The following is an 18,682-nucleotide window of genomic DNA, read 5'->3' on the forward strand; positions in this document are numbered from 1 at the left end:
TGTCTCTGCGTCAGCTAACCAACTCTCAGTCTGCCCTATGAAAATTCCTCAGCGCTACCTCTATAGCCCAACATCAGCTCTGCAGCCTTTTGCGCTGCCTATGTCTACCTCTGATGCCTATGCATCAACCTCTTGGCCCTCGGCATCAACTTCTCAGTCCTCTGCCTCTTCGCTCTACGCTGTCTCTCCGGCACTTTCTCTGCCTCTTTGATATGAATTCTCGGCCTCCTGTCGAACTGCCCCTCGCTGCAACAGATCACTAGTTCGATTCTCAGCAAGCCCTGCCCCAGAAAATCGAATTGACTGATCAACTTGGTGTGTCGCCAATTGAGCCTCAAGTCTCCTCTTATACTTTTCCTGTTAACGATTCAACGGCCGAGATTAAGTCCCTAATCAACGACTAAGATTAGATTTGGCTTGATCCTCGTTATTTAGAACTTTCTCACCCATATTATATTAATACACATTAATATTTTAATTTTCCTAAGTTTAGACTTAGGAACCCCATTAAAAATATTAATTATTTTAATATCTCTCCATCCGAGTGGAATTTCCCCAAACGATTTCTGGGTCTTGGAGATCTCATGTGCCTTAGCCTCTCCACCAATTTTCATGGCTAAAGCACATCTGATGCTACCAAAAATCAACAGTGATCTGTTGGAAATAATACTGAGAGGGGGGGTGAATCAGTATTATCAGATCAATCAAACTTTTTCAATGCTCAGAAACATATACGCTACTTCAGTTAGGTGAACCAGCGTGTACACGCTACTGTGACTAAATAAAACAGCGTATAAGAAGAAAACTCATAATTTAGTTAGCTTATTCTTCAGTTAAGTTCATCAGGACATTATTCACCACATTAACAGTAAACAGGTGCAGTATAACAGAACAGATCAAAAGCCACACACATGAACACCAAGATGTAAGGTGGAAACCCAATGTGGGTGAAAACCACCTGCTGCAAGTTGTCTCTATCTTTCTTTAATATGAAACTTCAGTTTACAATCTTTTGTACTGGTGCAGCCTTATACCAGTACGCAGGCTACAACCTGCAGAAGGCTACAACCTTCTCTCGTTCTCCAAGCTTCCTTGGAAGGGAGCTCCAACCCCCTTTGCTCTTGTACTAGCCAAGATACTAGTACGTAGGTGCTGACCTACAATCTTCTTTCCTTCAGGTACCACCTTTCATACATTTTCAGACTGGATATTCCTGAAGCACAACATTACAATCTGTAGACCCCAATTCATTCAACTTTCACAACAGATCATTGAAGCATAAAACAACCAATACTAGTATTATCAAACTTTGAATCACTGAACCACTGAACCCTGTCAATCACCAGATACCAGAACACAGAGCAGTCTACAGAACTCTGTAATAACAGTCAGATCCAACTGCAAACCCAAAAATCAAGCTTTAAGATATATACGCTACTTCAATGAGCGAAACCCGCGTATACACGCGCTTTTACCTAAGCCAAACTGCGTACAGATCTAAAAATAGATTCTCTCAACTTGCAGCTGTACCAGACATCAGTTAGATCCAGAACATAATATTGCGACAGTATGCAGATCTAGAAATACGCATAATTAACCATATCATAATAGTGCATTTCAAACCATTAGATCCCGATTTATCCTTAGATCTAGTCTTCCATCCGCCGATGTGATTTCTCCTTAGCTCATATCAAGCAACCCAGATCCTGCATATCAGATCTCTTTCTCTCTTAGATATTCAAGCCTTGTCGAAAGATATCTTTGCCTAATGATCTTCTTCTCCTTATATAGCCTTAGGCCTTGCTCAATACCAAGAGCCAAAACCATAGTAACACAATACCATCAACTTCAAAACTAGGGATCGACACGCCCGTCGAGACACAATGGTCCGAAATCATAGGCACAACTTCCAAGGACTAACCACCATGGACCAAAGGTACTTTTCCACATACACGCGCTTTTTCTGAATCCAACTTGCGTGTACACGCGACTTGGGCTTAACGAACCTGCGTATATGAACTTCCTTGGCATGCTGTACTAAGATCTGTCTTCTGATTAAGTTGCCATCACCTGTACCAACCTCTGAGCACCTGTACCAACCTCTGAGTGAGTTGCCATCAAGGACAACACTTGAATCATAATGCCAACAATCTCCCCCTTTGGACTTGATGGCAACCACCACACCAAGTCACTCTCCCCCTTTGACATCAAGGGCAAAGGGCTGTGCTCCCCCTGAGGACATGCTGATACCTCTGCTTGGCTGTGCTGACTCATGCTCCCCCTGACAGTAGGCCAGATCTGCAAAAGATGTTCTTCAACAAGAACCAAGACTTATACACCATAAGGGACCTTCCTATCACCAAAAGACTCAATACATACATCCATACTCCCTACCAAGAGGGGACATATCAGAAACAACCAATTATATTACAGCATTCATCCCAGGCATAGTGGGGAAACCAACATAGGCCGTTACATGACCTTGACACCATAAAAGAGATATGACAAGAGAGATACATGACATAGAGACAACAGATCTAGACCAAGACTTATGAAAGTCACCAGCAGCATATGATAAACATCTTTTTAGATCAGCAACCAGGATTTCTTTCCGAGCTCCTTTTCCTGAAATCAACAACCAAAACATCTGAATGCCAACAATACTTTATGAGACTTTTAAGCTGCTCCCCCTGAACCTGTGCCTGCTGCACCTCCTGAAACCGTGCCTGAAGAATTCTGACATACCCATTGCTGTTCAGAACTCCAGAGTTTGCCCTTGCTGTTCAGAACTTCATATACGCAATTCCTCCTGCATGAAACGGCGTATGGACGCGGATATAATCTCTGCAACATGCGTACACCATACACGCGACTTTCCCAGCATAAATCCGCGTGTATACGCGTATATACCTTTCGTAACTTGCGTATACCAACTTTTCTGTAGAACAGACAAGCTTCAACAGCAGGATGAAGCATCAACTACTCCCAGCTTTTGTCTGAGATATTCAAAAGTTTCCCTGGGCAGTGGTTTTGTGAGAATATCAGCAACTTGTTCCTTAGAAGGAACATACTCCAACTTGACCTTCTGCTCAAGCACTTGTTCCCGAAGAAAATGGTACTTGATTGGTATGTGCTTGGTCTTTGAGTGCATGACTAGATTCTTTGAAATGCTGATTGCACTTGTATTATCACATAAGATAGAGACGGGTGGAGTGCAAGTGATTTGAAAGTCCTGCAAGGTCTGCATCATCCAAAGAAGTTGTGTGCAACAAGATGCTGCAGCCACATATTCTGCTTCAGCTGTAGATAAGGCAATCGAACTCTGTTTTTTGCTGAACCAAGATACTAATCTGGAACCCATGAAGAAAGCACCACCACTTGTGCTTTTCCTATCATCCACACTTCCAGCCCAATCTGCATCTGTGTAAGCATGAAGAGTGAGATCTGTATTTCTAGGATACCATAAGCCATAGTTTTGGGTCCCTTGAAGATATTTGAAGATTCTTTTGACTGCCTGAAGATGAGTTTCCTTTGGGTTGGCTTGAAATCTTCCAACCATTCCTACTGCATGTGTAATATCTGGTCGAGTACCTGTCAAATAAAGCAAACTCCCAATCATGGATCTATAAGTGGGTTGGTGAACTGCTGCTGATTCATCATTTGCACTGAGGCTGCATCCTGTAACCATGGGTGTACATACTGGCTTTGACTCTTCCATGCCATACTTCTTCAAGATCTGCTTGAGGTATTTGGTTTGAGACAAGAAGATACCTCCTTCATTTTGTTGGATTTGCAATCCAAGAAAATATGTCAATTCTCCAAGAAGTGACATTTCGAATTCTTTCTGCATAACCAAGGCAAAGTTTTGACTCATAGTCTCTTCATTGCTGCCAAAAATAATATCATCTACATAAACAACAAGAATTAGCAATTTGTTATTTTCAACTTTTATATAGAGATTGCTATCTGCTGCTCCTTTTGAAAAGCCTTGTTGGTGAAGATATTTGTCCAACCGATAGTACCAAGCCCTTGGAGCTTGTTTGAGTCCATAGAGTGCCTTTTTCAATCTGCATACAAGGTTTGGATCATTCCCAAGAATGAAACCATCTGGCTGCTCAATATATACTTCTTCTTCTAAGTCTCCATTCAGGAAGGCTGATTTCACGTCCATTTGAAATACCTTGAAGTTTTGAAAGCTTGAGAGAGCAAGGAACATTCGGATGGCCTCAAGTCTTGCCACACGAGCAAAGGTCTCTTCAAAATCTATTCCTTCTTGCTGTGCATACCCTTTACAAACAAGTCTGGCCTTGTTTCTAATTACTTCTCCATTTTCATTTAATTTATTCTTGAAGACCCATTTTGTTCCTATTACATTCTTATCTTTTGGTCTAGGAACTAATTCCCAAGTGTTGTTCTTTTCGATTTGCTCAAGTTCTTCATCCATTGCTTTGACCCAACATTCATCTTTGCATGCCTCTTTCACATTTTGTGGTTCAGTGGAGGAGAGTAGTGCCAAGTAGCTTGAAGCTTCTGCAAGTGTCCTTCTTGTTTGTACTCCTGCTTCTTTCTGCCCCACAATCTGAGTTTCTGGATGATTCTTTTGAACATATCTGGATGGAGTCTTCTCTTCTATTCTTGTCTGCTCCTCTGGTTCTTCTTGAGATTCTTCTTCTTCTTGAGGTTCTTCTTCTTCATCATTTCGCCTTTGAGAGTAACCTTCATCTTCTTCAATGTCTTCATGATGAACTTGCCTAGGAATATATCCCTTCTCATCAACCACTATATCAATACTGTCAACAATTCTGCCAAGTCTTTTATTGTAGCACTTGTATGCTTTGCTATGTGGAGAATAACCAAGAAGAATGCCCTCATCTGCTCTAGGTTCAAGTTTGCCAAGTTGCTCATCAGTATTCTTAATATAACATTTGCTCCCAAAGATTTTGAAATGCTTCACGGAAGGAGTTTTACCACTCCAAAGCTCATGAGGTGTTTGAGTGCTGTTTACTCGGACATTTGTTTTGTTAAGAATAATAACAGCAGCATGTGCAGCTTCACCCCAGAAGGTTGCAGGAGTACCTGATTCATCGAGCATAGCACGAGCCATTTGTTGGATAGTTCTGTTCATTCTTTCCACAACCCCATTTTGCTGAGGAGTTCTAGCTGTAGAGAATTCTCTTCTTATCCCATGTTCATCGCAGAAATCGAAAAATTCATTTGATGTGAACTCCCCACCTCTGTCAGATCTGAGGCACTTAATTTTGTGTCCTGATTCATTTTCAGCCAATGCTTTGAAGGATTTGAATTTTTCGAATGCTTCATCTTTGTGCTTCATAAGCCCTAACCAAACAAACCTTGAGAAATCATCAATGAATAATATCAGATATTCTTCTCCTCGAGGTGTCCTTTTCCTAAATGGACCACATACATCTATATGGACTAGCTCAAGAGGCAAGCTAGCTGATCCTTCCTTCTCTGGAAAGTTAGTTCTGGTTTGCTTTCCAAACTGACAAGATTTGCATATGGTGTTGTCTGGAATTTTGATATCTGGAAGATCGCGAACTGCCTGATATTTGCATGCTTTCCTTATTTGTGAGAAGATTAGATGTCCCAACCTTCGATGCCATAACCAGTGCTCTTCATCCTTGCTAAGATAGCATTGTTGTTGTCCTTCTTCAAATATGTACAGATTATTTGGAGTTCTTTTGCCTTTGAGAACTGTTTTACCTGTATCAAGATCACGAACAAGACATCCATTCGATCTGAAAATAACCTCGGTTTTTTGATCACACATCTGGCTGACACTTAGTAGATTATGCTTCAATCCATCAACATACAAAACATTTCCAGCCTTGACCTTTTCTTTCAAAGGAGCAATACCTTTTCCTTTTATAGTTGCAGGAGTATCATTTCCAAACGAAACTTTCTTTCCCTTTTCTAAAGTAGAATAAGATTCAAGTTTTTCTTTATCACCTGTCATATGTTTCGAACATCCACTGTCAATGTACCATAGATTTTCCTGTCCTTCTGCATAAAAAGCTATCCCACATCTTTCTGTCTGAGGTTCCTTTATTCTCCATTTTTTGGTGCTCGTGGCTTGTTCCTTTTTCTCCTGAAACCTGCTCCTGCATTCAGAGTCTTTATGACCAAAATTATTGCAAATAGAACATTCAACTTCATTTTCAAGAACCGAAAAGTTGTTATAGGTCCTCTTTGTAATCCCTGTCATACTTCTTTGTTTTTGAGCTTCCCTAGTCATGATTGTTTTATATGCAACACACTGAGCTGCTTTGTGACCAAAGTTATGGCAAGAAAAGCATTGTCCATTGAAGAAGCTTCTGCGGTTATTGAATCTACCAGCCAACTGATTGTAATTTCTATTTTCATCTATTCTTGAGCCAAACTGAGAAGATTTTACCTGTGGTTGGTTGTAGCTTTTGTTCACCCTTAAGAAGGATTGTCCCTGATAGTTTCTGTTTGTAATTCGTCCCTGCTTTACCTGATTATCTTCATTGTTCTTCTGCTCATTTCTTCTTGCTGCATCAAGATAACTTTTTGAGGTGGATGCTTGAGAGGTTTCTCCATTATAGCCCAAACCTGTCTTGTTTAGAGGAGACCGCTGCACATTGATAATCTCATCCAAAGTTTCAGATCCTTTGACAAACTTAAGATTAATAGCTTTTGTTTTCTCAATTTCTTTTCTGAGACCAACAATTTCACCTTCTAGTTTTTCAAGATGTTTTTCCTTTTCATCAATTTGAAATTGCAAAGTATCAATGATCACACTCTTTTCTTCTATGCATCTCTTGAGTCTAGTAATTTCATTATAGAGATTATCCACATCTACAGCATCCTCATAATCATCATCTTCAAATGCCATTAACAGCTTATATTTATTACCTTGTTCATCTTCATCACTGTTTGATAAGCCATCACTATCTTCATGGGTGTAGTAGCTTTTCTTATTTGCACTTTGTTTCTTGTTCCATCTAGCAGGTTCTTTTCCTTTATCCTTATAAGGACATTTTGCAGCATAATGACCTACTCTTCCACAAGCAAAGCATTTGAAAGGTAGCTTACCTCTGAACCTTCCAGAACCCCTTTGAAGATTTCTGACAAAATTTGATTCTTCTTCCTCTTCTTCTGGAACATGGCTTGCTTCATAGTAATCTTCTTTTCCTGATGCCTTAAAAGCAGCTTCCCTTCTGTCAGATGGACCTCCCTTTCTCATTTCATAAGCAGTTAGAATTCCATGTAGCTGAGACATAGTGAGAACACGGAGATTTTCTTTTTCTTCTATTGCAGATACTTTAGATTCAAACTTGGGGGATAATGATCTTAGAATCTTTTGAACTACTATAGTCTCTTTTATTTCTTCACCCAAATTTTTCATGCAATTAACAATCTCATCTACCCGAAGAAAATAATTAGCCACACTTTCATCATTATACATCTTGAGAGTCTCATATTGAATCCTGAGAGTTTGAAGTTTAGCTTGCTTTACCTGTTCATCTCCTTCATAGCTAGTGATCATTTTGTCCCATATCTCTTTTGCTGATTTGAAGTGCATGACCTTCATGAATTCTGTTTGGGATATACTTCCTAATAGAGTACTGACTGCTTTTGCATTTGTTTCATACTGCTTTTTCTCAGCTGAATCTGTAGGAGTAGCTGAAGGAAAAGCATAGCCTGTTTCTACAATGTTCCAAACTTCTGTACCAAGAGATTGAAGATATGCAGTAACTCTTACCTTCCAATAATTGAAATTTGTCCCATCAAAAATCGGTGGCCTGATTGATGCTTCTTTCTCGTAGTTGCTCATGATGAATGATCTACCTTCAAGCGATCAAGCTTCTCTGAAGGACCTGCTCTGATACCAATTGTTGGAAATAATACTGAGAGGGGGGGTGAATCAGTATTATCAGATCAATCAAACTTTTTCAATGCTCAGAAACATATACGCTACTTCAGTTAGGTGAACCAGCGTGTACACGCTACTGTGACTAAATAAAACAGCGTATAAGAAGAAAACTCATAATTTAGTTAGCTTATTCTTCAGTTAAGTTCATCAGGGCATTATTCACCACATTAACAGTAAACAGGTGCAGTATAACAGAACAGATCAAAAGCCACACACATGAACACCAAGATGTAAGGTGGAAACCCAATGTGGGTGAAAACCACCTGCTGCAAGTTGTCTCTATCTTTCTTTAATATGAAACTTCAGTTTACAATCTTTTGTACTGGTGCAGCCTTATACCAGTACGCAGGCTACAACCTGCAGAAGGCTACAACCTTCTCTCGTTCTCCAAGCTTCCTTGGAAGGGAGCTCCAACCCCCTTTGCTCTTGTACTAGCCAAGATACTAGTACGTAGGTGCTGACCTACAATCTTCTTTCCTTCAGGTACCACCTTTCATACATTTTCAGACTGGATATTCCTGAAGCACAACATTACAATCTGTAGACCCCAATTCATTCAACTTTCACAACAGATCATTGAAGCATAAAACAACCAATACTAGTATTATCAAACTTTGAATCACTGAACCACTGAACCCTGTCAATCACCAGATACCAGAACACAGAGCAGTCTACAGAACTCTGTAATAACAGTCAGATCCAACTGCAAACCCAAAAATCAAGCTTTAAGAGATATACGCTACTTCAATGAGCGAAACCCGCGTATACACGCGCTTTTACCTAAGCCAAACTGCGTACAGATCTAAAAATAGATTCTCTCAACTTGCAGCTGTACCAGACATCAGTTAGATCCAGAACATAATATTGCGACAGTATGCAGATCTAGAAATACGCATAATTAACCATATCATAATAGTGCATTTCAAACCATTAGATCCCGATTTATCCTTAGATCTAGTCTTCCATCCGCCGATGTGATTTCTCCTTAGCTCATATCAAGCAACCCAGATCCTGCATATCAGATCTCTTTCTCTCTTAGATATTCAAGCCTTGTCGAAAGATATCTTTGCCTAATGATCTTCTTCTCCTTATATAGCCTTAGGCCTTGCTCAATACCAAGAGCCAAAACCATAGTAACACAATACCATCAACTTCAAAACTAGGGATCGACACGCCCGTCGAGACACAATGGTCCGAAATCATAGGCACAACTTCCAAGGACTAACCACCATGGACCAAAGGTACTTTTCCACATACACGCGCTTTTTCTGAATCCAACTTGCGTGTACACGCGACTTGGGCTTAACGAACCTGCGTATATGAACTTCCTTGGCATGCTGTACTAAGATCTGTCTTCTGATTAAGTTGCCATCACCTGTACCAACCTCTGAGCACCTGTACCAACCTCTGAGTGAGTTGCCATCAAGGACAACACTTGAATCATAATGCCAACATGATCGTGGTACATGAGTTACACTAGCCTTTGTTTTTCCACCCTTCTTCATATGCCTTTTTCTTTTTATTGGTTTTTCCTTTTATAACAAATTAGGGCTCTAGGGAATGAGAGTGTGATGTGAATGATATAGCAATGAATACCCCCTTAAGGTAGGTCAATTCATCGCCCACTAGGGTTTGGGACAATCATGGGTTCTTTAATGATGTAGGGAGGTCATATAAGGGCCCTAAGAACCAGGGTGATGGCCATGACAGGGGTATACCTCATGCTTGGCTTTTGCCCACATGCTAATTTTTTATGTCCTGGCCATCTTTTGCATTTTATGGTACATTTCCTGTTGTAAGTGGCCAAATTATGCTTTTGACTTCCTTTTTAGCTACATCAACCTCCGGGGCATCATTCCAGGCTCTACCCAAATTGTGGACAAGGGGAGGGGAAGGCTAACTCCTTGTGGACCCAATGGACATATGTGGATCCGGATGGGAAATATGTGAAAAGGGGTTATAGTGAGCACAATGGGGTGATGTATGTGATGTCGGGAAGCGGGACCACACAACCAAAATTAGGGGTCCCATGTAATGCCACTCCTAAAGCTAGTAGCCAATAGAGGAGATCGCACGGAACTAGGATGCAAGGTTAACCACCAAGTTGGACAAGGGGACAAGAGTACAGACCAAGCCCATTCTTTCCACCGAATCCCCCCACTAATCTATTGAAAAGTGTAACTAGGTTCGGTCTTCATAATGACATGTAATTATGATTTTATGTAATGTAAAGAAGAAAATAAATTTATTGTATTGCTTACTTCATGGGTTTCATGTGCAAGAGATTTTATTTTTGAGTCAAGACCCCCATTGAGAGTCTTTAGGAATTATTTGTCATCTAGTCATAAAACGATAGAGTCATTGCCATGTAATGAAGTTTTGTTACACTTTGTAAAAAGGTCAATCTTGCCTATGTAAAGTACCCTCCAAGACCTTGTCACTCATCCTCTTCAAGTCGGCCTACAACGATGGAAGAACATGCTAGAAGAAGTTGGCCTAACTACTTGTGATCATGTCGGCATAAAGGACATGTGATGAAGGGTGTATATAGCCACACTTGGCCTCACTTAGAGGCAAGCAACTCAACAAGCAGAAGTGTGAAGAAGAGACCAAGCAGAAGTGTGAAGAAGAGACCAAGCATAAGTGCGAAGAGGTGAAGAAGTAGTGCAAAGAAGAGGCTAAAAGGAAAGTGCGAAGATAGGATTCTTCTGGGTATAGCAAAGAAGGTTTCTTCAAGGGTCAACAAAGGAGAGTTTCTTTTGGGCAAGCTAAGGAGAAGTTTCTCTTGGGATAGCGAAGGAAGAGTTTCTTCTGGGATAGCGAAGGAAGAGTTTCTTCTGAGATAGCAAAGAAAGGATTCTTCTGAGGTCAGCGAAGGAAGGGTTCTTCTAGGGTACTTGTTCTGGGTGACAAAGATAGAGATCTAGAGACCAAGATTTTCTAGAGGAAGTCAGTGAGATCATAGAGACTAAGTTTCTCTAAAGGAAATTGAGAAGACACAATGTGAACGATAGAGACTTCGTTTCTCTAGGAGTCGAGGAGAGCAGTGCGAGATCAAGAAGAAAGTCGAGAAAGGGAAGAGGCAGAGCATCACCGTTAGTGACAAGGTTCTTAGGAGGATACTAGAGTCAAGGGTCTTTGTCATGGTCTTAGTGCTCATTAATTGAAGATATAGAAGAAGAATTTTGATCGGATTTTCCTCTCAAGAGGTGATAGGTTTTGGCCCTGGCTGACAAGCCTACATACTGTGTCACTTGTCTTTTATTGTGCATATTGATAATTGTCTTGATGAAAAGAACACAATAAGAACGTAACGAAGAAAAGACTATAAGCGAAGAAGTAAAAGTCTATCACAAGAAATTATCAAGCAGAGAAATCTTTTAACTATTCATGCCCTAGATTTCTCGACATAATCCATGCCTAGCAATGTCCATGATAAGTAAACAACAATACCCAACCACATATTGGAAGCCCACCTTCAAACATACGATCATAATAGATGGCTGGGGGCACGTAATGGTTGGCTCGGGTGGCAGAGATGGTGACACATTGAGCTATCTAGTGGCTGCAAGGGGCTACTAGCTGTTGGCTGAAGACAATCTAGGAGAAAAATTTCTCCCATGGATGTCACCCACAGGTGGTGGGTAACAAGCCTTAACTCCATTTTTGTAGCAAGGCCCTTGCAAGGGTCTAGAACTCACTAAAATTTATGCCACAGTCATCTTCCTGGTGGAACAGAAACACATGTTAGCCTCGAGGAAGAGCCCAAGTTTATTCCTAATGGCTCGAAATACCTCTAGGGACTAATACTGAAACGAAAGGCCCAGTAAACATACCCAAATGGGAGCCATCTCCAATCTTTCTCTGTTGGCAACTAATAATGGCATCTATTTCTTCATGAGCATCAGGGATGAATCAATACTCCAATTCCTCTAGAGGACCAAAGAGACGACTTCCCCAGAGCTAAAGAGGAGAAGAAACCACCCTCGAACTAAGGATGAAACCAATGGCAAGGCCTCCAAACACTTGCCCCACAATTCTGCAACCAATTCCCTTAGGGTTTTGATGTTGTGACGTCGACCCTTAGCTCGACCCACCACCACAGGTCTGCCATCTAAATGACCTCATGTAATTGTACATCTTCACCAAGAAGCATTTTTACTTCTCCACCTTTGATCTTTGCACAATGTGTGTTCCTTTTTTTGGCTCATATAGACCTTTGGCTACCTGAGAGCAAAGGCTTTGTATACACCGGTCAAGGATCTCCCTACTGAAAAACCTCCCATCAACCGACCTTAGACTCGACGAACCCTGCTAAGCCTCCTTCCCCAGAACCGTCGCAATAACACTACTGTTACATAGAGGGAAACCATCTTCAATCTGGTGCAAAGACCCCAAGGACCTTGCCAGATGTGGACTCCACAAGGGAGAAACCTTTGAGACCCCAGATCATCAAGAAAAGTTGGCTATGACCGATAATCTTTCGAGACCCCCCTTGTCGCTAAGACCCCCAAACCTACAAGCATGAAGGCCCCAAGCTCAATTGAAACACAGTAGAAGAAATCCCGAGGATCACATCCTTAGAACAATTTGAAAAGGATGGGGCAACCGAAACAGGGAGTAAACTTGAAGGATTCCCAACCAAACACCTATCCTAAGGATTGGGCACCGAAAACCCCTCCAGAACCTAATCCTGCGGGTCAAGAACAAACATCGGCCAACCCTCCGAACCTGTTGAACCTGCCAGCAAAGGAGATGATACAGCCACTGCCCCCGACACCTAGTCCCAAGCCTGGTCCAAGTCCCTGACAGCAAAAACCCTCCCACTTCAGCAAAAGAACTACTAGTTGGCTCCAACCATATCTGACAAAATTATTATGGGTCAGGGGAGTAGTTGACTAGGATCTCTTCCATCTAGAAAAAAAACTTTTCGCAGACAACAACAGCGCGTGCAAACATCAAAATGCACTGTTGTTTCCTCTTCTAATGTTTTAATAATTTTTTTAAATATAGATAGTTTAAAATATATATATATATATATATATATATTAAACTTTTCTTTACTTTCTCTATTTTCCCCACAATTTGCAATAGAATTTTGCTTCTGAATTTATGGTAGAATGGTAATTTATTTTCTTTTCTTTCTTCTTCTTCTCCTTTTTTTAAGTTAAAGCCCTCAAAATTGGAGAAACTCTAAATTTTTCGAGTGTTTGGCTAAAACCTAGCCAAGGACCAAAATCAGAAAATGAAGCTCTGATACCAAATGTGATAGCCAAACCTGGCTCACGAGTTGAATAACCCAAAGATTTGGAATATAAAAGTATACATTTGGATAAATAAATATATATTGGACAAATGCCTGAACAAATGATATGGTTGAATACAATGAAGGCCCTGTATATATAGCTAGGTCAAAGTGCCTTTTCATAACGAATCATGTCGTTTGGAACATGTCATTTCCTAGTTACTTATTTGTATATATAGCTAGGCAGGAGTGCCCTTCCATGAAGAGTCATGTCCTTTCCTAATTACTTATTAATTATGATTATGAGTATATATATATATATATATATAATACATACATTTGTGTTTACAACATTCTTCTCGACAGGATGAGTGTTAAAAGAGTTTCAACATAACATTTTACTTCCGCCCAAAATAACACATCCCAATCCACTTATACCAAGGTTCTCTCCAGAGGAGATTATCACATAATTATTAGCTCCTTCTCCATGAAGGACGATTTTGCCGAGATACCATCCTCTTCCTCCTCCCCTTATTCTTGTCCAAGCTCTGATATGCCTTGAGATGCACCCTCACTCCCGAGTAGATTTGTGATAGGATTCGCTTTTGTAACCCACTATGTACTGGAGGAGTCACTTTTGCAACCCACTATGTACTGGTACTAGATTGTATATTTGAGTCCCCCATTGAGCTACTTTTATGTTCATTCATTGGACATTTATAAAAGTATCTTTCTATTTAATATTAATGTATGATAACCATGGGGATTTGGTGATTATATCTACTAGCCTATAAATTTTAAAGGCTTGTCCTCCAATGGTAGACAAATAGTTATTTGTCCAGCAACTTCTTGTTAATTAAATGCAATAATCATAAATTCTATAACAATATCCCAGTTGTACATAATAAACTTCTAAGTCACTTTTTTCACAAGTGTGTGTGCTGTTCAATAGTGTGCTAATAAAAACCTAGAATATTTTTTACAATTTGTATATTTCTGACTCTGCAAGATATTTGCTTCCTTAAAATTTTCCTGCTGTAAACTTTAAAATAGAAATAAAATAACCACACTACACAAAAATTACCTGCATTGATCGTAATAAAGCCCGTAAATCAGCATTTTCAGCCATCAGTTCTTGTTTCTTTGCCTCATAAGCATCTACCTGTGAAATAGTAAAGGCAAATCAAACAGAACGAAAATCAACATTCACCAACATAAGTGCCAATTTGAATTTTCACATAGCTATATCACCGCAATGGTAATTCCTCATCCTGCTTACTATCATCTTGTAAAAGTCCCCATCAGCCTTCTTTCCATTCCATGTTCCACGTTGACGTCCCTCCTTCTGGTTGCATAGAAAATGCCAACCACAGTAAGAACATTATGAGAAAAACTAAATGGTAGATATTTTATCAATATTATGAGATTGCAACATTTTCCGCTGTCATCACTGAATTTAAAATACAAGTACTCACTATCACCCAAATAGAACATTCCAGCTAACTAAGCAACTTGACATTTGTATACAATATAGATTTGGTATAGGCATTCTATTGAAAATTTAGACTCAAATGTATCTGTAATAGTCATAGGTTACAAAAATGTGAGTAGCATATCAAAAACTGAGAAACTCTATATGATCGTACAATTTGGAAGCCCAAGTACATACAAGTACAGAGGCGTTATTGACAGCAAGAAGCCCCATCTTGTTGAGTTGCAAAAATAAAATCACTGATTCAAATTTTGCTAGAATGGAACAGCTGGTGATGGACTCAACAAAAGAAGCCAAGGGAGGTTGCACCACCAAAGAAACTACTCAATGGATGCCTCCAAGGACCAAAACCAAACAAAGAACACCAGAATCCTGATCAAGCCAAAGATGGTGACAGATGAGCCAAGCTACCATACTAACCACACACTTATTACATCAGTTGCTTGGCCATTGGTTTGAGTAACGACGACCTAGGCACTTCATAATTGGGATCTAAATGAAGGGGCATTTTATTGTTACTTCAAGCAATATAAAGGATAGAATGCAGAAATGGTATTTAAGGGGAGGTGCCCTTTTGTGATATAGCCAGATTATTTATGAAATAGTACAAGATCAATTCCATCAGAGAATCACCTACAACTCCAACATCAATCAAGCCGTAGTCTGTAACACTGCAACTCTGGTGTAATAAGGTCTTTGACACAATTTGAAATTTTTATACACCATGTAAGACCGGTCGATCAGACAAGGGAAGAACGAAAGCAACTTATGAAAGGACATTCATAACTTTCAACCTAGAAAAATAATTTCACAAGTATTAGATTATGAATGTGAATTGTTTATAGACTACGAAGGGCATCCTATTTAAATGCAAATTTTGTCATGAATATGAAAATTTAATAAGAGTGTTTCCTAAAGCATTTCCATTGTCTCAAAAACCTCACAGAATTCAGAAACAAAGATAAAGAAATGGAGAATTTAGAGACTAGAGGAAAATCAAAAGCAAGGAATCTCCAATGACATAAAAAGCAAAGAGAAAGTAACATCCGATAGATTTAAGATTTTAAATAAGGAACCAAGTCTTTCCTCTAAAGCAAGGAATGTCCAAAGACATAAAAAGCAAAGAGAAAGTAACAGCCAATAGATTTGAGATTTTAAATAAGGAAGCAAGTCAAATGGATAAGAAAGGAATGGAGAAAAGGAAACAAAGGAACGCAGATGAAGAGAAGGTTCAAAAAGCAAAAGTGAAAAAGAATGTAAGAAGACAAGCAAAATCAATAATAAAGTCCAAAAGGAACTGTTACCCACCACTTGTGGGTAGTGTATATGGGAGAAAAAATTTATCCTAGATGGTCCTCAGCCAGCAGCCCCTTGCAGCCCCCAGATAGCTCGATGTGCCATTTTCTCCGCTGCTTGAGCCAGCCATGTGGTCCTGTTGACCACTAGAGTGGCACCTGATGATTATATGAAGACTCCACGCCCAAGGATGATCCAGAGGACACTTGTACCATCAGATATCATCAGTCAACAAAGTTTTTTAACTTCGTCTATCTTCTCATCATCTTTCTTGTACTCAGATTCCACACCCTGCGGGGAATTGTAATAAGTGATACTAGTAATGATGAGTTTTTGAGTCTGTAACAGGCCTAGGATGTTGGGACTCGATCAGCGAACGAGTAAACCTTGGAGTGTTTTTTTAATCTGATTAATTAACCCTTATTTTTCAGAGGCGGATAATTTTCTGGGTTTTTTCACTCACTTTTTACTCCAAAGCTGAGGTGACGGTTTGAAGGTTGAGCCCCTAACACATCTTAGTGTTTAAAGCCGATGTATATTACCATACTAGAACACAAAAAATTTCGTGGAATTTGGTTAGGTCTACATAGTCATTTTTTTAATTTTTTAGATTTTCCGCACTACGGAAATTGCTAATAAAATTGTATTTGTAATGTAATAAGTGATGTCTAGAGAAGTTATATGGGGCATGAGTAATGAAATTTGCACCTCTCACCCTCAACTTTCTACTATAACACACTTTGAGAGGTTAAAAATGTGTTTTTAACCCTCAAAACCCACTTTTCATAAGTTTAGTGGGAAATCTAGCAATTAATTAAGTCATAAATTAAATAAATGGAGAAAAATAAATATCCCCACATGCTAAATGTTGTGGAAATGAAGTGGAAAATCATGGGGGAGTTAAAGTGAAGTCCTAAGGTGATGTGAACTCCTACAATTAAGGAAAAGACGTTCTCAAATAAAATCGACTTTCTGGCATTAAATGAGAAAGTTGTTTACTTGGAAATTTGAATTTGTAAAACTAATGCACATTTGGGAGGATTTGGGAGAATATTTGGTGGAGATTTTTGTGGATAAATTGTCCCCACGTGGGTTACCACCCATATACACTTGTCATTTCATCATAAAATTCGAATTTCGCACATAAGGGAAGAAGAAAATGATGTCTACTTGCCAAAATTCGATTTTTACATTTGGCATTGGAGCTCCATTCAACAAATTCGAATTTCTCTTTGGGATTGTCACTTCATGCCACTTGCTTAATCACTTCTACCTTGGGATTGGTTCCATTGCCACACTTGTCATTTCATTTTTCATTGGGATTGGCTCCCATAGTTCTATTTAAATAAGCCTTTGGCTCTCATATTGTATCGTTAGAACGAGCTATTGGGCTTATGGGGACTCTACTGGATTTTGTATGCATTTTCATATAATAAAGAGACTTTGGGGTACTATTGTGTTGGTGTTCTCCTTCCATTGCTTGAGGTGATGTTATTTCAATTGTTGTGCTTTACATTCTACATGTACATTGGATTATGGTAGTTATCATTTTGCCACCTGTTTGGATTAACATATGCAAGCTATCTTGTATGGTTTTCAGGTTAGAGAAATACTCTAGGAAGAGGAACACTAGAAGATTTTTGGTGAAATCTCTAGTCTTCTCATCCATTGTATAATCTAATCCTTTTATGATTGCTGACATCTTTTTCCAAGTGTGTAGAGATCTTTAGATTTGGTTGAAGGATTTACTTGGGCGTGGGGTAACTCTCCAATAGACGAACTAACTCCCAAGATCAAGAATAGAAGGACCCAATCAGTTTGCCTCAAGGATCTCATCAAACGATTTTGAAAGAGGGAGTTTCCTTTCCTCTAGCCTACTAAGATCACATAAATTTAAATTCAATATTTTTCTTGATCAATATCTTGTGCTTTCAAGGATTTTATTTGCTACCTAGAGCATGGTTTTAACTAGACAAGTATGGAGTTCTACTTGCATGTCTTGATCTAGTTCTTGTACACTAATTGTAGATTATCATTTTGACTCTTTCATGTCATCTTTCCACTCATTTTGGATCTATTTTACAGCCCATTTTGAGCATATTTGAGACGAAAATTCAAGGAGGTTGTGAGTATTTGAGGCATCATTTCTCGAAAGGTCGAGTTCTACTTTGAGGGCAGCATCCTTCTCTCACTAGGTTGTGGGCTAGAGGAGGCTTAGCCTCTCTCCTTAGCGCTGAATACAACTCTCTTTGTGGTTGATTTGATTGCTGCAAATTTGTTTCTTGTATTTTCAGATTTTGTCAAAGACTCTCTTGTAGTTGTTACTTGAAGAGATCTAGCCCTTGGAAGTGCCATGTTGTAAAAGACTCCTTTGGTTTCCTTGGGAAGTCTTCTCAAAAGGCTTTTATTTTCTCTCTTTGTAACCAATCTCTAATAAAAAGATTATTTATTCTTGTGAGGGAGCTTGGGATTTTTCCCATGGTATCCTTTCTCCTAGTTTAGAGGGAGGATCATTGCTTGTGGATGGACTAATCTCTTAGTTTAGTTAATCCAATTTTCTTTGTTAATCTCATTGCTAAGTTCATTCGTGCATGATTATTTTATTAACATAACACTCACATCCATTCTCATTTTAGCATACATTTGAGATTAGTTTATGTTTGCCATTTTCATTTCTTGAATACTTGTATTTGCAATCTACTACAACACATGCAATTTTTCTTTTGATGCA

At 39.3% G+C, this 18,682-nt stretch overlaps 1 protein-coding gene across 2 annotated transcripts in view; it reads right to left on the minus strand.

Moving 5' to 3' along the window:
• LOC149146516 (uncharacterized) overlaps positions 1-18,682 on the minus strand; it is a 317,259-nt gene that overhangs the window by 134,151 nt on the left and 164,426 nt on the right. For both annotated transcript variants that reach the window (XM_089447797.1, XM_089447798.1), the window contains exons 9-10: positions 14,443-14,508; positions 14,248-14,325 (exon numbers count right to left, since the gene is read on the minus strand). In XM_089447797.1, the coding sequence (XP_089303923.1) occupies positions 14,248-14,325; positions 14,443-14,508 (144 nt within the window). The remainder of the gene's footprint in view (positions 1-14,247; positions 14,326-14,442; positions 14,509-18,682) is intronic.

The sequence above is a fragment of the Pinus tabuliformis genome, chromosome X (genome assembly GCF_031772625.1).
Source record: "Pinus tabuliformis cultivar Carrire ecotype Pingquan chromosome X, CPIR1, whole genome shotgun sequence".
Classification (NCBI taxonomy): domain Eukaryota; kingdom Viridiplantae; phylum Streptophyta; class Pinopsida; order Pinales; family Pinaceae; genus Pinus; species Pinus tabuliformis.